Source organism: Ciconia boyciana, chromosome 19 (genome assembly GCF_034638445.1).
Source record: "Ciconia boyciana chromosome 19, ASM3463844v1, whole genome shotgun sequence".
NCBI lineage: Eukaryota > Metazoa > Chordata > Aves > Ciconiiformes > Ciconiidae > Ciconia > Ciconia boyciana.
The window spans coordinates 7,875,297-7,897,470 of NC_132952.1; the positions used below are offsets into that span (position 1 = coordinate 7,875,297).

The 22,174-nt window shown below is 38.8% G+C and overlaps 1 protein-coding gene across 5 annotated transcripts in view; it reads left to right on the top strand.

The window, feature by feature from the left end:
- Nucleotides 1-22,174, top strand: part of PLCH2 (phospholipase C eta 2) — a 128,460-nt gene extending 106,286 nt beyond the window's left edge. For 3 of the 5 annotated variants that reach the window (XM_072884282.1, XM_072884284.1, XM_072884283.1), the window contains exons 19-27: nt 717-814; nt 1,639-1,821; nt 2,276-2,383; nt 2,548-2,672; nt 5,639-5,723; nt 6,252-6,398; nt 7,331-7,410; nt 14,434-14,773; nt 19,076-22,174. In XM_072884282.1, the coding sequence (XP_072740383.1) occupies nt 717-814; nt 1,639-1,821; nt 2,276-2,383; nt 2,548-2,672; nt 5,639-5,723; nt 6,252-6,398; nt 7,331-7,410; nt 14,434-14,773; nt 19,076-20,829 (2,920 nt within the window). In that variant the 3' untranslated portion in view covers nt 20,830-22,174. The remainder of the gene's footprint in view (nt 1-716; nt 815-1,638; nt 1,822-2,275; nt 2,384-2,547; nt 2,673-5,638; nt 5,724-6,251; nt 6,399-7,330; nt 7,411-14,433; nt 14,774-19,075) is intronic. The other 2 variants (XM_072884287.1, XM_072884285.1) reach the window with 2 other exon arrangements.

Sequence of the window (22,174 nt, forward strand, 5' to 3'; positions counted from 1 at the left end):
ATCTCATCCAGCTGACATATAGGCCATTTGACTGGTGGCCCAGTGAATCCATTAAGATGGATTTGCAGTGTATCAGGTCCCCAGCTGATTTTTTTTATTGTTTTATAATTTGCCAGATGAAGTTACATCAATGTGCAGGTGATGGTTTTGATTTTTTCTTTTGAAATTGCCTCTTCAAAAATCCTGATATCAAAGATCCTTTGCAGAATGGTTGTTTAAGCTTCAGGCTTTAAAAGTAAGAAATCAGATCAAGCAGTTCTCTAGGATACTTTGGAGCTTTCTTTGGGAGGTTAGCAGATATGCTGTTAGTGATAACCTGAAGCAAATGAGGAGGATCAGAGCATTACTTTCTTACTATTTCTTGGAGATTTAAAAAGTGGTTTTGTTAGCACTTGAGAAGTAAATATATATGTGAATAGATACTCCACCCTTTGGTCAAAGCAATTTAGAGTCCTCCCCACCAGATCTTAGTAGGTGAATACTTATGTCTGCCATTAACACATAAGTACAGGACTGACTTGTTCTGTGTACTTCCATGCCGTTGGTTCCACAACTTCTGTGCTTTGACAATGAAGCTCTATGTGGTATAAAACTATGAAGTACCTCCTTGGTGGAAGAAAACCTTCTTATATTTCTTTATCCTGACTTATTTTTACATATGAAAGATAAAATTTACCCCTTAATTAATGGGAAATTAATTTGTTTTATCTTTCTAGGATAAACCGACAGAAGAAAACAATGAAGCTGTCCAGGGCACTCTCTGACCTGGTGAAATACACAAAGTCTGTTGGCATCCATGATGTTGAAACTGAAAGTAGGTTGAACTAGAAGTCTGCTGAAAATAATTGCTATACAAAGAAATTGAAATGTTTATGTTCTTACATATCTTCTTATTAAAAGCTGGTTTTCTGTTTGTTTCTCCCCCACCCTGAAAAGATTTTAGCAGAAGAGCTGCACACAATAAAGCTATACTATTTTGAAGTAGCTGACCACTTGCCATTCAGAATCCACAAAGTGAGTCTAGAGTTGTGTGACAGCTTCCATAAAGGAGAAAAAGTTACTACAGGTAGTAAGTAGTACACATGTAGTCTTTGCTAGCTTGTATAAAAGCTGCTACACAATACTTACATCCTGGGAAATAACAGAGGACTTAGTTATGCTCTTGGGCAGAATCGTCTGAACAGCATTTCAAGCTTAAAGTTTAGATTTTTAAGTCAAATCTGATGAAATATCAGCATTAAATTTCTAGAATATTTCAGTCCTCTTTCTAAGTTTTCTGCATCTTATTTTGTCAGGAATCAAGTTTTAGTTAAAAGTGTCAGAAAGAGAGAATTGCTTCCCAGAAAACATACTTTCCTTGAGCAAATTCAAAAAATCTTAGACAGTTTTTTTAAACTTCTTAATGAAGATTCAGGTAATTCATTATATTCAGCTTAATTTTCCCAGCCATAACTCCTCCACTAAGCACAATGATTTTGCTGTAATATAAGAAAAGCATAGTTCCCTCTGAGTGGGATGTATTCGAATGATGCTTGATAGTTATAAGGAACTAGTGCTATGTAGTTTTGAATGCTTTATCTAGATAATAAATAAACAAATAAGGAGATTACCTCTGATCTCCTCCTCTCTTCTTCGTAGTCTCTTCCAGCTGGCAGGTTTCATCTTTCAGTGAAACAAAAGCCCACCAGATACTACAGCAAAAGCCAGCACAGTATCTTCGTTTCAACCAGCATCAGTTGTCCCGCATCTACCCGTCTTCTTATCGTGTGGACTCTAGCAACTACAATCCCCAGCCATTCTGGAATGCTGGCTGCCAACTTGGTGAGCAGAAAAAAAATTGTTTATTTTTGTTTTATTTAGGGAGGGATGTTTTAACAGGAGTTCCAGAAGCACTCCTTATAATACTCTGAGTTCTCTGCTCATCCAACTTACTGACAATTGAGTTGTCCTTGTTACTATGTTGTTACCTAGATAGATTACCTCAAACGCGTGTCTTAACATGCAAGCAGCTGTCTGATAAAAGGAAATAAATGAACTTCTCAAATGCCAGAGGACTTCAGAGTTCAGACTCTTTTGGAGAGCTTCTCTCCCTGAAGCTGTGATGTATGTTATATAAGAGAATTCTTTTTCATAAAACATTTGAGTTTTTGCATCCAAGAACTCAGATGTGAAAATGTATTTAGGTGTCCTTCCTTTAACTTGGTTCTACAAACAAGAATGTTGTTAACATACTCAGTGAGTAATAACACCTTTTTTTTTTTTTTTTTTTAAATAGTTGCACTAAACTACCAGTCAGAGGGGAGGATGCTGCAACTGAACCGGGCCAAATTTAGTGCCAATGGGAATTGTGGCTATGTCCTCAAACCAAACTGCATGTGTCAAGGTAAGAAAAACGAGCAAAAATAAGTGGATCACTTATTGCATGAGAATAGTTTGTTTAAAAATGCATTTCTGATGCTAGAAGCAAATAAGCCAGAAGGTATCTATAACTAAAGTCATCCCCAAAATTGCAATTCTTTCACATTATGTGACTTCTCATTCTTACAGGTGTCTTTAATCCAAATTCTGAAGACCCACTGCCTGGTCAATTGAAGAAACAGCTGGTTCTAAGAATTATCAGTGGTCAACAACTCCCAAAACCACGTGATTCCATGTTGGGAGACAGAGGAGAGGTATGGGACAATTGGTGATCGTTCTTGTGTATTGGAGAAGGTTTATTTCCATATTGGCTGGGCTAAGGATGAGGATTTAACTTCCTGCAGTTATCTGTCAGGAGACATAGAACATGAATGAATTAGATCGTTAGCATCCTAGATCTTTAGGTGGTTTTCTTCGCTTCTAAGCATCACAGCCATGGTTTGATTGTTTTCCCTCCAATTGTCAATACAGTGTCTCCAGGAGAAGCAAAAAAGGGCCAATAAGCTCATCATGATGAGTTTCTACTCACCATAGTACTCTAAACATCCTCCTTCCTCCAAAACACCCTTGCAAATCAAGCCAAGTCAGTTTGTCTCTTAAAAAAAATAAATGTAGAAAACTGTTGAGCTTGTCAGGCAAGGCAAGCGGGGTTACTTGGGAGTCCTTCCTGCTGCTTGCGTGAATCTGCTCCCAGTCCTCCATTTAGCACAGTATGATTACATGTTTTCTTTCTGTCCTTCATTTTGGCTTCTGTTGTGTGATATTTTTTAAATTTTTACTTTATTTTATTTTTTTGGTGCTCCCTTATTTGTTTTATAAAGCCCCTGGCAACTTCACTTAATGAAATACCAGACTAAAAGGAGCCAGATTTGCAACCTCTTGGCAACTTTTTAAAGAGGCTTTCTTCTTCATTTCTTGTGCTGTTTGTTGGTGTCGCAATGTCGTCCACATGACTTTATTAAATATTAGTCTTTAATGAATGCTAGGATGAAGTTTTGTCAGAATTAAAATTTCCTTTTAGCCTTTTGCAGTTAGAATCAAACCTCTCAAATGAGTTCTTACATGCTTGAATTTTATATGAATGTTGCAATCAGCTTCTAAATACTCTTTCTCCACAGAACTCTTTAGGTGACTACATCAAACCAGGTAAACTTCCCTAAAAAACCACAGCAGAGTCATACTGAGGGTTTAGTGAACCTATCTGTGTTTTAATTCATTTATTTCCACTTCCATTTATTTCTATTTTTATTAATACCACATATACAACAGCATGGAATTTGTCCTAATTCAGATTGCACTCATATTTCAGAAGGTGAAGAATAATCTGTTGGAATTCCATTTTATCCTGAACAGTAGGGGAATTAGCTCACGCAGAACATAACCTTGGAAGAAAACTGCCTGAGCCCATGAATCCAGTTCCCTACAACTGCAAACAGTCGTCTTTTAAGTGATTAAAAGTACCTGCAAAACTTACGCACTTACTCCCCATGTCAGGAGTCAACAATATATAGGAAAATTAACACTGTTAAGATAAAATGCCTAAATAATCTCAAGAAACAGTCTGCACCCAGTCTGTCCATATACCAAACTTGCAGTTAGCTTAACCCTGAGCAAGGGTTAGTTTAACCTCCAGCCAAGCACCTGTAGGCTGGCTCATCCTACCCAATTTCCTGTGCTCCCAGATTTGATTGCTGTCAGTGTCTGAGCTAAGTCAGGTGTCTACACTACATAAGGCTACCCTCAGAAATAAAAGCCCTGTTGAAAGCTACAGTAAAGTTAGCTGGTGTTTAAAATTCTGTGTTTCATTTTATATGTTTCCTTTGCGTATAATTATACTGGAGAAAAATCAGACCTTTATTGTGCTGATCACTCTATGTTATGAAAAAGATTTTTGTAGAATAGAGCTAGGCAAACAGGGTAAGATGTTTGACAAATACACTGTGTAGTCTTTCCTACTGAGAATGAGGTGTCTTTCAAAGAGTAACAAAAAGCAGATATAATACATCTGATTTTTTTTTAGTGGTAAAGTATTCTATAGGGACATGGGCACAAGGAACATTTGTGTTCTCCTAAGCATCAAAAAGATTCTTCATTCTTGCTGAGATCACATTGGCTGTTTACATTCTTGGTATCTGAAAGCAGTAACAAGCTTTCAAAAAATCTAGTAGTTGATTATAGGTACTCTTGTCTTCAGCGTTACTTACTTACTGGGAGATGGATGATGGATTTGAGTATCAGGTTGCTGTTTCAAATTACGTCTAATTGAATGGATCCAGCATAGGTTTTTATATGAGCCACATCACAGGCTGGAACAGATTAATCTTTTAAAGCTACCTGCCTTTTCCCACTCCTGGTGAACAGGGATATAGGTGTCACTCTGAGACTCAACTCTGTCAAAACTTGTCATCCTTTCAGAGGGCACGAGATACTGGTACGCTAATTAAAAACTGTAGAGGTTCAGGCCAATTACAGGAATATCTCTGTGGCTACCTAGTAGAATGTAAAGACTCTATGCCAGGATGGTTGTCCTCTATGATCCCCAGAATGTCCTTCCCACTGTTGCCTTCAGGGAACTTGTAATTCAGCTGAAGTTCACATTTAATTAAAAAAGGTCTCAACAGAGTCAAAGGCTTCCTAGTCTTAGGTAATTACAGCAACCTTCTACAAGACATGCTCTAGTTTTTCAAGTTTATATTCTAAGCAGACTTTCTTCCAGAAATGGAAGGTAGTACTAGGAGATGTTTGCCAATCAGCCAGAGGTAGAACTCGTATCTCCCATTTGTTTTGACCATTGCCTTGTCCATTGTGCCATGATGACACTGAGACTTTTAACAGATTATTCTTGTTGGGATTTTTTTAATGTTGCTGCTTTAGAACATGTTTATCATAATGTCTGTTTTGAATATATTTTAAAGCTTTTACTCAAATATCCACTAAATTAGAAAACATTCATATGCAGACCAGTGTTTAAAGTTCATTTTAGAACAAAGAAATAGAATAGAACAGAGAAATGATCACAAATGCCTACAACATGATTATTCTAAATTATGCTTTTAGATGACTTAGCCAGAGATCTCTCATCAGCAATCCGTTACAGAAAGGCTCAGGACTAATAATTATTAAAACAGTAACATACAATGCCCACATTGTAAAAGCCATGTGCTTGAATTTCATCTTTGTCACTCTTTCTTTTCAATATTTGTTACTTTCTGTTTTCCAGATCATAGATCCATTTGTTGAAGTAGAAGTTATAGGCTTACCTGTTGATTGCTTCAAAGAACAAACTAGAGTAGTTGATGATAATGGTAAGATTTTGTGGTTTTTAGGTTTTTTATGGCTGAAACATCCTCTTTCAGGCAAGTTTTGTTCATAAAGATACGAGTAGATGAGATTTGGTGCCTATTATGGCAAAGCACTGAAAAATTGATTTAAGCATTCTTGATGTTAATCAGACTTGGGTCTTGAATTGTTCGACAGAGTTGGTATAATGTTGTGAAGGTCTTGGTGTAAAACAAGTAATTAGTCTGACTTCTCATTGTGTATGAGAGAAGGGTATTTTGAGCTTGCTGTGGTCAAAAGAAAGTCAGGTTGTCCAAGCACCTGCTGAAAGCAGGGCCAAATTTAAGTAAGATCCAACTCTGTTTCTCGCAAATTCTTGTGCTGTTGTGTCTCCTGCTGAAGTGAGTGGGAGTACTGGATTTTCCAAGAACAATGATCAAACTATTAGGAAAACTAGAATGACATTGGAGTTTAGGCATTCCTTATGTAGGCAGTCTTCTTTCTTCTTGCATCTTGTGAACGAAATATCTAAAAGCTGATTCCTTCATTCCGAGGTTTTAACCCAATGTGGGAGGAAACGTTGGTGTTCACAGTACACATGCCAGAGATTGCACTGATTCGGTTCCTTGTGTGGGATCATGATCCCATTGGGCGTGATTTTATTGGACAGAGAACAATAGCTTTCAGCAGTATGATGCCAGGTAAGACGGAAATGGTGAAATCCCAAATCAGTTGGCTAGGACTTTTTTCTGTGATAACTGAAGCTGCAAATGCTGGATTAATGTGCGTGCATGTGTCTGCTGCAGAAATTTCTAGTTAGAACAAGAGACTGGGAGTTTGGACCCTGAGTTCTCTACCTTGGTCCACTACTGACTTATACGAGGATGAAGACTAAATCAATTAACTCTATGGGACTAGATTTTTAAAAAATGGGTAAGATTGTTAAGCAGGATGGCTAAATATTGTGGGCTTGGAAGACTACCATACAGAATCTTTACTCCTGTTATCTCATACTGCTTTTTCCTCCAGTTTTTGAAAGACACCAGAGTTCTGATTGGTCTTATTACTATCAGTAATAGTTTAATATAGAACAGGTAGTTACCTATTCTAATGAAGGGATCCAGGTTATTAAATGCCATTTTCTGTCTGTTTCCTATTTCTGTTTTCAATTCAGTCTTCTTTCACATTAAAGCTTCTTCTGTGTATATTTTTCTTTTCTTTCAAATTAAAGACAAAAGTTTGTGTTTAAGATTGAAAACAAACATCTAGTCTCAATAAAATGAACTTGGTTGAAATTTTTGCAGTATTAATAATGGACTGTAAGTCCCCAAGAGAGAATGTAGTCAAGTGTAAGTCATGGATTGACAGCGGCAATAGTGGGCACTTCAAAAAACAAGACGCGGCTTTTTTATAAAATAAAAGGGACAAGAAGAAATGGCAGTTAAGTTTGTAAGTGGTGTGACTCTTAGATAACTGAGTGTGGCTAGGTGATGCACATGCCTGGATGCTTATTGTGGGGAGGAGCAGGGAAAAAAATGGTTAATTTCTTTTGCTGTTTACAAAAGGAGAGTCTCAAGATGCTCTTCCTATCATCTGTTTCAACTCCTTGTCAGCTTTGTTCACTCTGTTTCAGGTTACCGACACGTGTACCTGGAAGGTATAGAAGAGGCATCCATCTTTGTTCATGTGGCTATTAATGACATCTGTGGTAAGGTGAGTGCCTTCGGTGTAATATAATACACCTTGCATACATAAATGAACTGACAGGATTTTGTATCACACTAGGGAAGCCCTAGTGTGGGTGAAGGTCCAAGCTAACATATTTGTTCAACTAGAGTAAACTTCATCTCTGTGATTGTCATGGTAGCCTGAGATCTTTCTGAATATACGTGGAGATAAAGGCAAATCATAGGGAAAGTTATAAAAAGAGATTCTTGCTGTGCCTTTTTGAGGGAGCCATAGGGGAAGGTTATTTCATGGCAGCATGCTCACGTTTTTATAAATAAGTACGGGTGTGTCCAATACAGTAAGTGCACCTTGCTGAACAAAAGGTTATACACCAGAACCGTGAGTGCTTGTTGCCTGCAAAGCTTATTCTATAAAGGCTCTCTCTGCCTTATGCTTTTGCATTTTAAATTTAATTCTTAAGGATTATTTGCTTTGGGGTTTTTCCATAATAACACTTAAAATGCAGAGGAAAGATGATCCTTGTTATAGTTGTTGGACTTATTTTCACTGCTTATCTGTTATTAAGAATGTGTTTGCTTCACATGCAGGAAAAATACAAGTATCTGGGTGCTATATCTAAATTCACATGAATAACTCCAAGCTGAAAGTAAAGCCCTAACTTCAAACTTTTCTAGGCCAGCTGAAAATTAGGTAGCTTTTTTCCTCGCACTGCACTGGATTTAGTTACTTCTATGGTATTGATTTCAATTAAGTTGAGGTAGCTAAGTATCTTACAGTGCCTGGGGAATCTCAAAACCAGTTTATATCCACTCGCAATGACAGGCTGAGCTTTCTGTAGTAGCAAGCTGTAATATCAGCACCGTGACAGGAGGAGGCGGCATTGAATAGGCTGGGAGTTCCGAGTTCCTTTTCTTGTGGTGCTGTTCATGTAAGAGGAATGAAAACAATTCTTAAAAAGGAAAACAGCTTTTTCAACTGCTAGATTTTAATCCAGACTTCTGTGGGATGAAACAGAGATAAATCCCAGGAAAGCTTCGTTTTGTATTTGTAGGAAGAAGGGCTGTTTGTGGAAAGAATGTGACTTTAGACATTTTAGCTCATTTCCTGTTTTTTTTATTTGATGTCTAATGCAAAGCCTTTAGGCAGGTATAGCTTCATCCTGACAGGACTAGGAGTCTTCCCTGAAACTCCCTGTGATGGCATTATGAATCTGTTTGAATTTAGCTCTATTGAGCGAGAGACCTTAGAAGATTTAGGTGAAAGAGAGGTGGTTGGTGTTGGTCTGAGCAGGACAGAGCCAATGAACAGTGTTTAATTTCGGACTGCAGGGCCTAGATAAAAGGCTAGCACCCAGGTCATCATAAAAAGGTCATTTAGTGCCAGGCTTCAGGGAAAAGTGATGGCAGGCTGAACATTTCAGATCTTTTGTGACTATATTTTTGCGTTCAAGGGAACTGTATAGGAGTAAGTCATGCCTGTTTTGATTGCGGGTAGGGATGCAATTGTCTCAGTAACCTTACAGAGACTTGCTGGATGTATGCATTGGCACTGATTCAAACAGCTTTAAATTTTGTCATGAACTTCTTTGGAGTTCCTGTGTTCAGATCTATTGCTCTTTCTTGAATAGTTCTGTCAAACTCTCCGTGATTGTAACAAGAAAGTCAGATAGCTCAGCCTTGGGCATGAGGCCAGTGGGAACTGAATTGATCTGATTAGCGACTGTGTCCCTCACCTATGTCCTTTAATGAAAGCAGGCATCCAGCAGAGAAGATGGCTGCCCTGGCCAGCCCTACTTATCCTTTTTGTCAATTCTTCTTTTCTGTTCTGTTCTTAGTCAAAATGACGGAGAATAAGCAGATTCTCCTCCTCTTCCCAGTGTTGTGTGCATTCATGATGCTCCAGTTGTTTGCTGCTTTCAGGTGATGTCCTCTGCACTGCACTCTCAGTACTATTGTAAGGATAGCAAATATTTCAGTTTCCTTCACTGGAAGTCAAAGTCTGTAGCTTAGTATCCACTGACAAATGGGATTTTTAAATAAAAGACAAGTTGGGTCTGCCTGCCTTAATCACTGATTAGTTAACTTCATCAGCTTCCAAGTCATGGCTCTTGATACCAGTGTTTCATGAAAGAGACAATGTTCATAGTCTTTGTAAATGTTTTAAGAGTTTTCACCTCAAATCTTCTCTGGCAATATTGCAAGGCATTATCTCTCTTTTAATCCTTACTTTACCTAGCCTTTCATGATTATTTGCTCTTACTGTCTTCTTCATGAGTAACTGGGTGGTGATAGTTATAATTTGCAGTAGGGCAATATGCCCATTTAAACTTTGGCAGCCCTTTTGAGGACATTAGATTTTCTTGGTAAGTGTTTTAAACAACTGAAAGACCTTTGTGTATCACAGTGTCTCCTCCCTGTCCTTATCCACTAGCTTCCAATCTACTGCACAGCTTTGTTTTTTTGATTGCTTTATTCCCTTTTCATGTTCTAAGTCTATTAGACATCCCTTATTGCTTCTCATTATCATTGCAGTCTCTTTGGGTTTGCTGCTGTTAAGATGCTGGTGCTGTGCACTGATGTGATTAAAATACAAGGTTTTGGAATGAAAGCTTGTATGTGCGGTTTTGTTTAAATTTGTAATTTTTAGTAGAAACTACTGAAAATATGGAACAAATATTACGTAGCCCATTCTGATTTGGTCTCTCTGAATCATGTTCTGCTTTGATTTTTCAGTTAACAGAGTTCTTTTAAAACTAGAATTATTTCTCTGTTTCCCCTCTCTTAATTACAGGCAGAAAAATCACAACAGTTATCAGTATGGTTTTACCCATCCTTTATTAATCCAGATATTCTAATGCAAGCTTTAACCTTTTGGGGCTTTTTTCTAAATGTAGCTATTCCACCTGCTCAATAACTTGATATTGCTAAAGCAGATCTTAGATTTTTTTCACCTTAACTTGTGTTTAACTGAAATCTCTTTTAGATTGCACTATTTCCTGGAGACGCTTTTCTTTGTCTCTGTCTCTTCTGTAGTCTATTCATGTATTGCAAAATTTCTTGTGGTTTTCTAGATGTGCATATCTCTGAGATCCTCCCTCACTGTTATTTTGCCTTTACTCTGTCTGTGTTTGATTTCAGTGGGCTTCTCTATGTCAAAAAAGTCTACTTTTAGAAGCAGAGCATTTTTAGACGCCTTGAAGGTACCCCCTCCTGTCTCAGGGAGGTGTAGTGACCACCACCACACACCTGCATGCCTCTAACTAGTTGTTTCATTAGCATCAATGTTTCCTTATTAGCATTTTGAAGCTCTTCAACTCATGTAACATGATTGCGACATTAGACTTGGTCAGTTCTGTTGGGTCATTGATCAGCCAGAGAGCCCTCCACATATGAAGCAGATCCAGGATAAAAGTCCTTCTATACCCTCCCTTTATCTCTTCTTTGAGTCTCTACCTCTACTGTCTTTTCTCTGGTGTACTATAATTCAAACCATTTCTTTCACATGAAAAAGAACATTAACAGTGAATTGTTTGCTAAATTGTGGGAAAGCCTCTTGTGCTGTTTTTCAAGTCTGCTTTAAAGAATGAAATAGCCCTGTAAAAGCTGGACTAGAAGCTGAAAGCACATGTTCTGGATCTCCGTCAAAACGGCTCTCTTTTTTTTTTCCTTCCCTTTTTTTTAAACTTTTTTTTCTTCTAAATTAACCAAATTTATCTTTGGGTTCTTGAATCACTCCATTGATTCAAGCAATAGTGGCTAGCTTAACAAAAATGCACTGAATAAGCTAGAATGATACCTGGGGCCCTGCACTGCGTGTCACCCATTCCATCAGTGCTTTTATTTTTGTTGGATATTATTTGTGTATGTGTATGTATGACAATTTTTCCTGGGTTTTGCAAATATTTATATTGTCTGATTTTTATAGCAATAAATTCATGTACTTGCCAACTTGTGTCCATTGGAGCGGAATGCTTTTTTCCCGTCACTCCTTAACAAATGTTTAATCTTGTTTCGAAGCTTTCTAGTGAAAGTGAATACACAACGATCCAAGCAGCCTGTTCAATAGTCTGGCTCTCACAGAAGGTTTATTAAGATTTAAATTACATTTTCTTCACCTTGTATGGGAAAAATCAATCCCTACCTTCTTTATCTTATCCTGTATATACTTTTAAAGGCCATTTTAGGTCTCTCTTTAATTATTTCCTCCTCACACTGTATCTTGGCATGTAGTAACTAAACTTCAGTCAATTATAAAAATAATATTCTGAATGCTTTCACTGGGCTTTGTGTCAGACAAATAAACCTTGATCCCATGTGCCAGATTGCACAGGACACTTCTGAATAAAAGCAGCTTTTAACCCAGTACAGTGCAGTACATGTACAGTACAGTGCAGCTAATATCTGTCCATTAAGTCCTACAAAGCAAAATTTGAAATGCGTGAGCATGCACTCGAATCTTTTTGGGGTGAAAGACAGACCATTGTAATTTAAATGAGACATTTCTGTGCCATTGTTTGGCACTGCAGAAATGTGACCTCACATGACATCACAGGGTAAAAATTGAACTGACAGCAAGTGCCAACAAGCATGGATGCTGATCAAATTTTATCATGCGTTTCTTACAATGCATTTCAATCATAGGCTTATGTACTCTATTTTTATTCATTCTTTATGCTACAGCTGCTAAAGAGAGTCTGATCTAACTGGGAAATAAAGGGAACAAAGGAGGAGAAGTAGATTAGAAGGGAAATACCTCTTTCTCTGCTTTAAGTGATTTATGTGTACGAGGTTCTACGTATGGAGCAAAACCAACATACTCTTTATCAGGCATCAGCCTTTGCTTTAAAAGTTGGCAAGTACACCTGGAATGTTTACAGGAATGCTGAAAACTCTGTTTCACTGAAATGTAAATCAATTGTATGATGGTGGGAGATGTATGATGGTGAATATGTATGTTTAATGCTTAAATTAGTACTGAAGTATATGAAGTACTGAATTATCACCCTGACTAACTTCACTTGTTTATAGTGTTTCTTCAGTGATGAAAACGTACATGAGTATCTTTGGATAAGTGTTGTATGGTAGGAAATTATCAAAATGTAATCACACAGGTAGAAGGCAAATTATTTGATGATCATTTGTCATGCATGTAGTTCAACTGCTATTCATGACAGTGCTCAATTCACTTGAAGCGTAGATCTCCTTTATACTGAAAAAATACTATATTCTTACGTCCACTGTTTATTTCCCAACAGTTCCTAAAGAATGTAAATCTCCATTTGAACATCTACTTTATTATTATCTGTTTTAAGTCAAGAATATTCTTTAGCTTAAGAGGGCACTATCAGCTAAACTCTGTAACCATCTCATGTTGCATGACAAGTAAAATTAAAATGATTTTAAAGTAACTTTTTAAAATTACCGCCATTTCTATAGCATGTTTTGTGTTTTGGTTGGGGTTTTTTTTGTTGTTGTGAGGTTGGTTTTTTTTTTTTTTAGTTTCTTCTTCTCATTTACTCAGAGAATTCAGTTTTGTTCCAGAGCTGGGACCTTGGTTCCATGCCACAAATTTCTTGTTGAAGTATGAGTGCTAGTCACTGTCTCCAGTTTAAGAGACAGGAAAAATTAGGTTTGACAGCATCTGATGTCCCGTTCTGCCCAAGTATAATGTTCTGCACAAGGCGGATAATTCAGCTCTATGTTTCCAATTTAATTGAAATCACCAGCAATTCTAATTGGCCCAGTCTACAAAATTGCTGGTGATTTATTTTATTGAAAAACATGCTTAATTTTTTTTTTTTAACTACCGCATTTTCCAGCTGGACTTAACTTGGGCAAGGCCCCACAGCTAGTAATGACACTTTAAGACAACGTAAGCTTACAGCATTTGTTGCTTTATTTTTATTATGGTGTGATGCAGAAGCCTTGTTGAGGATTTCCTAGTAGAGCGCAGTTTGCTAGAATGTGAATCCACAGTGCAGAAGCTATGTTGTACTAGTTCCTCTGTGGCTATTCAGAGGAAGCATTTACACCACGTACTTTAAATACCTACGCTTTGGGTGCCCAGATTAGAAAGCTGGTCTCTGTACTCTCCCTCTATAATCAGTGGTGGTCCTTTCAGAGGCAGTTCAGAGCCAGAACCTATTCTAACTGTTCCATGTTGCCCTTGGAGAAGTTATTCTAGTCGATGTCTTTGGGAATCTAGGAGACTTGCATCTTAAGGGGGGGGCTGAGGGTTGATTGACATTTTGTATAATTATCACATAAATGTTCAGGAGTAGATTTATGTTCATTTCCAAGTAGCATACATTCTTTAAAGAAAAGACTTGAGTTTGCAACAAATCTGCAAGTCTCCACTTATCCTTGGATTCCTGTAGTGAATTGATTTCCTATGCCTCCTCCAGGTTCTGCAGTATATCCATGTCATTAAACTGTTGGGACAGAATTGTTTTAAATGTGCACATTGTGTTGGAAAACTGACCCATACCTCACAGAGGTTTGTGTTTAAAAAAACAAAACCAAAACCAAACAACAAAACCCTAGAAAGCTGTATTGCTAAAAAGGAAGCACTCTGACTTTAGTCTTAAAGAGTCTGAAATGTCTGGCATTATGAGTACCTCAAGCTTTGTGGCTTTTAACATACACTGAGAAACTCTTCAGCTTTCAGAATTAGATCCTTGTAGACAGAAGTATTTCCTTTTTTTTACTTTTTCTTTTCAATATCTAATGTTTATGTGTATGCTGCAAGTAGCTATATGCTAGTAAGAAAATTATGACCAACACAGAGATAAGCCTGGTTGGAAAATTTTATCTAAAAACATAGTTGATCAAAAAAGATGTGAAATTTTGCAAAGCTGCTATTACTGATTTTTTTCATTTTTAATCTCTGTCCTCTTTCTGGTTTAGTTCTCATGTTGATGATAGGAATATGGCAGGAGACTCTGTATGTGCATGCATATCTGAACTGATCATTTGTACATGAGCTCCTGTGCTCAGAGGAAGAGACTTACATTTTCTATTAAGGACTTTTGTTTTCTTAATTTTCCAGGCCAAACAAACTCTAGGTCTAAAAGGTCTGTTTCTCAGAAATCCAAAGCAGGCCTCTCTGGACAGTCATGCTGCTGGTCAGCTCCATCGCAAGCATTCCTTTAGCAGCCACATCTTGAGACGGACAGCCAGTGCACCCACCAAAAGCCAGAAGAAGAACAAGAAGGGCTTTTCTGAAATTGCTTTTGACACAAAAGACAACAGCTCTGAAGGGGCCGGCGAAGACCATGAAGTGGAAGCTGCCTCACAGCCTCGCTTTGAGCAAGAGCCAGAAAGTGCTTCTCTGTCACCAGCTCCCAGAGATGGTGCCAGTGGGGAGGTACATGGCAAGGGGTTGAAAGGTAAGGCCCATAGTTCTCGTAAAGCCAAAAGCCAAAGCTGTGCTCAAGGGGGTGCTGCTTTCAGTGAACCCATACAGAGGTCTAACAGGGTCCGGCTTCAGGAGCACCAGAGCGAGAAGCAAAGCGTCTTTGCACGCTGTGCCATCAACAGCTCTGGTAGGATCGGAGTGGCCACCAATTGCATGAAATGCATGATTGGTTCCAAAGAAAGCCCAGATCTAGAATGCAAGTGGAGTGACCATCCTACCAGGCCTATTGCTAAAGATATACTTCACCGTGATCAGTATAGCAGTATAACTGGAGAAGAGAGGTTAGAGCTAAAAAACTGGGCTGTTAAAGGCCAGCCCAGGCGGCAGTCAGATTTGCAGTCTTGCAGCAGCCCTGGAACTGCTGATGATCTAACGAGGAGCACCCAGTCTTTTGTGACCCCAGGGAAGAAAAATGTTGAATCTAAATGTCACGGAATAAAGGCTCATTCCCGGCAGCGGTGGCAGTGCCAATCAGGTGGCAAGTATGGAAGCACTGTCAACTTGGTTGCAGCCAGCAATGGCTCTATATCCTCCAACTCCAGCAGTCTAGAAAGCCTTGGAAGCTCAGAATTCCCCAACCACTGGTCTGAAACTTCTCGAAGGCAAGTGGGCACCCTCCAGAGGGAAATGAACGCCTTGTTCGTTCAAAAATTGGAGGAAATTCGAAGTAAATCCCCTATATTCTTTACTGGTAAGACCAGATTTTCTTTACCCTTCTCCATCTTAGATCGCATCATTGTCTCAGCTTCTGCATAGCAATCTTTACTTAGAAGCTCCTGTATGTTGTTTTGCTACCAAGAGCTCTTTTTCTTTATTTTTGGCAATGACAGAAAAAAGTCTGCATAACTTTTTTTTTTTTATTGTAGATGTGTCTGGTTTAGATTAGTCCTTTCCATGCCTAGCTAACCATCTGCAGTAGTAAAACTGTCAATAGTCCATGAATGTTTGGATTGTTTGTTCAGGGTTTTTTGTTTCCTTGGTTTTTTTTTTTTTTAGTGAATGTGGTATGATACTAAGTAAATTTTAAGATCCAAACCAGAGCATTAAGTAGAGATTGAATATGGGAAAACCATATTAACAAACAATATTTCCATTATCAGTATTTGTGTTTCACTGAGGGATAACCACATCAGAAATGATACCTAATGCGCACTCTGCTAACAGTAAAACCAGTTCCTTCCTCAAAGACCTTGCAAAATTACTGCCATAAATTCTGGGATTACTGGATAGAATTCTTTGGTCTGGATTATTCAGGAGATCACACTTTATGAACATAGCAGATCATTCTGATCCTAAATGTATGAATCCCCAGTATGCAAACGTTTATAGATGTGCTTAATGTTATCTATATGATTTGACTGTGGCCTGAGGACACAGTTGCATAATATAAAGAAGCGAGGTATGTGACCTGATGTTATTTGACATCAGCCAAGCTAGGTGGACTGTTAGCATTTCCCAATTGCAAAGTAAAATGTGTCTATTTAAAGGAAGGCTGCTTAAGCTACAGCATTTTATAGCTGTTTCAAGCCAGGAACGTGCATATGGTCACTGGGATCACATGACTGTACCTTTACTCATGTATGTTTGTAAAGATGGAAAATAGGAACAGAGGCAATCAAGGTTTATATTTTAATAAGGAAACTGGCTTTTTTTTCTCCTGATTTGGCAGGGAGGGGAGGGAAGGGAAGAGATTTTGACAGGGTTTTCTCTGTTTCATAGAATTATGAAGAGGAAGTAAAGAAATACAGCTTTTGTCTATGACTACAAGAGCTTCTCTTCAAATCCCTTCCCCTTCCCCTTAATTGTCCAAGGAATTTGGACATTGATGGTTACATTTTCAGGAACAGTTAAGTGACTTTGGTGCTTCTTAAGACTTAATCCCTTTTTTAGTAATAGATTCTGACTGCCCACGTGTAGTGGGCTTCTTTGAAAGCCTCATACAGAAATTTAAAATATTTTTTTGTTTGATCAATTTAAACAGGTTGGATGTCTAAAATTTTTCTTTATTTCTCTTTTTTTATTCTTTTTTCACATCTTTTTTCCAATATCTGCTTTGAGCTTTTAGGAAAATACCAGGACAGTGGGAGGGGGAGGGAAGAATTTTGCTGGTTCCCATGACTTGAAATTAATCCAAAGCAGCAGAACTCTTTCTATGCCTAAATTATTGGCATTAGGCTTTTCATAAGCTCTGAGTAGTGTGACATATGAAACCATTTCCCATTATCAGTGCCAGCTCCCCTGCCAGCCCCCCAAGTCACTAAATAAATATTGTGATATGCTTGAAATTTGATTAAATCCATCTGACTTCTCAAGCATGGAATCAGCAAACCTTTAAAATGGTGAAATAGTCACTTGGCCTGGATGCTGATCATCCAGTGACAAACAGTATGTTTGCACAAACAGCACGCTTTCCCCATCCGCCTGCTATTTTAGTGCCTTGGGCCAAGAAACCAAGGAAACCAATAACGTTAGCCTAATATGGCTGCATTTCACAATTAACGTTCTGTTGATGGGAAGTGCCACAAGGATGAGACAGGAAACTATAGTCTCTAGTTGTCCCCTTTATGGCAACAGCATTATGGTTTCCAGTATTTTGCCTTGTAAGTGTGCCTTAATCTATGCTGATGGCCTAGCCTGGATGGGCAGAAGGAGAGCTCATTAGTCTGATCAGCTCTGGAGTCCTCCCAATACTCCTCCAGATACTGAAAAGTCTGCTGTGCTGTGAATGGTGGGTTTTGCTTATGGGCACTTCTTCCCTTTTAACACTCCCAACTAATGTAATATCAGCCATTGAACAGCTGTCTCCATTGTTAAGCTTCTTGTCGCTACGCTGGATTGGAAATACCGGTGCTGAAAGGAAAGGCCCAGTATTTCCTTGGCATTTTTTGGTAATGTAGATGATTTTTTCCATAGCATTAGGAAACAGCTTTGGAGAAGAGGAGGCTAGCTTCCATTCCTCAGGCCAGTGGAGTGCGTTTCTTGAACAATAGCAAAAATCACCTTTTATTCTTCTATGACAAAATAATGGACTTAATACCTGTCCATTTATGGATTCTATTAAGTGCTCTGGTTGGTCGGAAATTCTTAGGATCTTACAAAAACGTGTGAATATTTCTGTCTGTTTCCCTTCCCTCCCTCAGCACTAATTTATCCCGTTATCTGCACCTGCCTTCCCTACATTAACTGGATTTTTCCTCTGTTCTGTCCTATTATTCTACATGCACACTCTCTCTCTGTAGTTAAGAACTGAAAGGACAAGCAAGTCAAAGGTAACTGTCTACTGAGTGTCACTGATTCAAGCACCTCGTTGCCTGTAGTCCTGGATTTTGTTTGTTTCCTGCCTTATGACTATCTGCTCCTGTATTCTTAAGGTTGTTGTCTGGCTCAGTGGTGCTTTGCTAGTTCTCAAATGCATGTTTGCATTGTGGTTTGGAGATGTGGGACATAGTCTTTTTGGCATGATTGCTTTGGCTCGTAGGGTACGGGTTATAAACATTGCAGACGGACGGAGCATTTTCTTCAGGTAATTGGTGGCTGTAGTGATTCTTCAGGATTGTACTGTCAGCCTGGTGTTCACGAACCATGCGTCTGTATGGTTTTTTGAAAAAGAAATTACAAACTTTTTTAGGAAAACAAAGTTAGTCTGTTTAAAGTTTTTGTTTTGTTTTTAAAAGACACATTGACTACATTCCATTGTATGCATACAGATCATTTTAGTTGTAATCTGCTCCAGAAGTCCTATGCTGTTTCTCTTCCGAGTAATTGATCATTGGGATTGTATCTGTTGGTTGGGCAGTAGTGTTCTGATTATTCTACGTGGTCTGATTATGATCTGATATACTGACATGTTTGAGTGCTGGAAGGAAGGAAAAGAGCAATTCAAGTGGTGCTGGGTGGTGGAGGAAGAAAAGTTAGTTTACGAGAGGGGACATGAAGGACACAAAGAAATTGATGGGTACAGTTGTTGTTTGAATAAGATAATCAGAAAAATAATATGGTGCTACAATGCATGGACTGAGATTTTTTGAAAGCAACAGGGCTTTTGGGCAGCTAAAAATGAATGAGCAGAAATTTTTGCTGCCTTTAGCCAGGCATTTGAAATCATAAGTTATTTTAAAAATCATGATTAATATATGCAACTACTACCTTAAAAACAAAATGATAACACATAAAGAATAAATCTTCAGCTAAACTGCAATTTGTAATAGCTAATTAACCCTGTATCTCTGTTTTTCTTTTTCTTTCTTTTTCCTATCTTTTCATGTCTCCCAAGTAGATGTCTGCCATTTCTCAATACAGAGGTCAGTCACTTCTTTATGCAGCCTAGAAACTATCACTGAAGAGCCTGTTATTGCCAATGAAAACCATCATGCCAGCCTTTTCTTCCCTCTACCCATTACTCCTTACAGTGATTCTGAAGAAGGGTCTGTGTCTGATCATTCCATTGAATCTCGATCAGAAGTAAGCAGCACATCCAACCAGCCTCAAGAATCTCTACTCGCTAGAGAACAAAGAACAATTCTGGCTGCAGGAGACCAAGTGCAGGTAGTCACAAAAGCAGCTGACACAAGTTTAGTAGTCCAAGAAGATGAGAGGACAAGCATGGCAGGATGTCTCAAAGAAGCAAATGGTTGGACACAGGCATGCAGTACAGCTGAAGATCAGTATGGATTGGCAGTGCATCCTCAAAAAGCCTGGCTGGTAGTGGCAGCAGGTAAGAGTGCTGGCCAACCTGTTGAAAACTGCCAGAAGCAAAATGACCAACCAGGTCAGGTATTAACAGACATGAAAAGCACCACTGAATCCAAAGGGCAAAAACTTGGTGCAGCAGCTGTTCTACTGCAGCAGAAGAACGTGATTAACAGCACACAGACAACTTTGCCTCCAGATACTTTCCAGAAAGCCCAGGCTGCACAGGCTCTACCTGTTTCTGTTTCTCAGACGAGCTCTTACATGTTAGTAAGAAGGCCAAAGAGCGAAGGACTGAAGATATCGGACTCCTCAGCCTTAATAAAAATTCCAAGTAGCCTGTCTCCAGCAGCAGAAGTATACTTTGATGCCACCGTTAATGACCGGATCTGGAGCAAGCTAGATTGCAGCAATCACCGTGACAGCATGTCTTCCTCTTCCAGCATGTCCTCCAATGACACTGTGATAGATCTCTCTCTACCCAATCTAGCTCGCAAAAGCCTCCCAGATCTTGGCATCCGTCATGAAAATTTTGAGCCCCTTGCCATAAGAAAGGGTATGCGCCCACGATCTGCTACAACATCCGGTAATGAGATGCCAATGGTGAGCAAGAGCAAATCCAATCCTAACCTGAGGTCTGGCCAGCTGCCAGCAGATGAATTGTGCCCCCGTCCTCTTGCCAGGAGCCCTCAAGATGCATTCTCATCCATTCCTAGAAGGCATACCTGGAGCAGGCTGTACATAGAAAGTCTCAGACAGTCATCTAACAAATCCAAAGCACATGATATGGTTGGGAATAACCAGGCAAAATCCAAGAGTCTTGGAGACCTTACCTCTGATGATATTGTGTGCACTTTTGAAAGCAAATACCGTAGCATCAGCAGGAGTTTTGTCACTCGATCAATGCGGGAGCAGCGCCGCTCTTCAGGAGGCCTGAGATCCTCAGTCAAATCCCAGGATGAACTGACTGAGCAGCTAAAGAAGCTGACAGCCTTTCAGCAGGAAAATGACATCACTTCCCCTATTAGTCTTGATCCAACTGAATCTGAAGAGGAAGGGGAGAGCTTGGGACTCCTTCGCAGGTCTTCATCTCGCAGTCAGAGTAGGGTGCGGTACATTGCCAACAGGGCTAAGCAAGCTCAGGAGAGACAGCGGCTGCAAAGCCTCGGCCAGCTCAGCGGGAGTCCCATTGAGGAGAGAGGAAACCCAGAGGGAGCCTGCAGCGTTGCAAAAGCAGTTTGTATGGATATAGCTTCTCCTGCCGTGTTTACATCCCAGCCTAAGAACCAAACTGATTATAACACTGACACAGAAGTCTTCTTTATGCTGAAACTGTAATTCTGGGGAGCACTGAATAAGGCAATGTTTACATTCCTGTCAAAACTAAACATAGTGACCTGAGAGGCACAAAATACCCTCATACGGCTTAGTGCTTCCTGGCCTTCCCTTGATTGTAAAGGTACTTGATATCGTGACTCCAAAAGAATAGATGAGTGTTAAATTTGTCAGCAGTTTGTGGAAATAGAACAGTCAAGTGAAATAGGAGACTTATATTTTTACAGACCTAATGATCTGACCTCCTTTTCTTTTTTAATTACACTCTTCCCAGCCTCAAATTTGGCTCCCTTTGTGTGTGACCACTTCTTTGCATTTGCAGTTTGCTCTGTGCAAATCTCATGCTCTTTACTAATTTCAGTACTTGCTTCTTATAATAAGTAAACATCTCTGAGATGTTAACAACAGCTAAGGTAAATTTTGCTCTTACAAAATGTGGATCCATGAAAAGAGGCTGGATTTAAAGTCATGCTCCCTGTTCTGTTTTATTTTTTTTAAGAGTTTGAGGCCTCTGAGGGTGTCTTCTCTGGGAAATATTCAAGATTGCAGTGTAATTGTTTCATGAATTAATATTGTAGTAGATAAAGTCCATCTTCCATCGTGGACCTGTTTGTTTCAGTGAAAATTGATATTGTCTCACTCTTTGAAGACGAGCTCTCACTATGTTCCAAAGCAATGCTTTTTTAAACCAAGCTTGTTTATATATATAAATATATATCTACACATCTGTGTGTATGCAAATATATGTCTGCACATATATGTACACATGCACACACTTAAACTGAACTGTGACTGTTCCTTGTCTCAAAACATAATCCGTGGGAATGAGACAGGAGAGAGAAGGGAATTACTAAAATTAGAGGGGAAATATCTTCTGACTTTAATTCAGAAATGGCTAAAAAGCATGCTAGTCCTTTCTGGAAAACAGCACCGTCCCTTCTTTATGGTATTTGAACAATGCTGCTGTACATAGCACTTTTCGGATGAGTTTTACTATTTCTGTATTGCACTGCCATGCAAAATTTTCAATTATATGTTTTAAAAAAAGAGATATTTAATTTTTTTTAGATGGACATATTTAGAATTAAATACTGACCTAAACGGAATAATAATTTTTCCTCCCCATTTTTTTTACTTTTTATTTTTAGGGATGTCATCTCTCCCCCGCTACCCTCCTACCCCCCCATTATTGTGTCATTTTATAGATGTACATTTTATTAGTAATGGAGAAGAATGTTTACTGAGATGCATTTTAAAGAGAAACAGAGTTTTAATTTTATTTCAGACTGCATAGAATCCCTATTATTGAGAGGATATTTTGCTTTTGTTTGTAATGATTCTTTTGTGT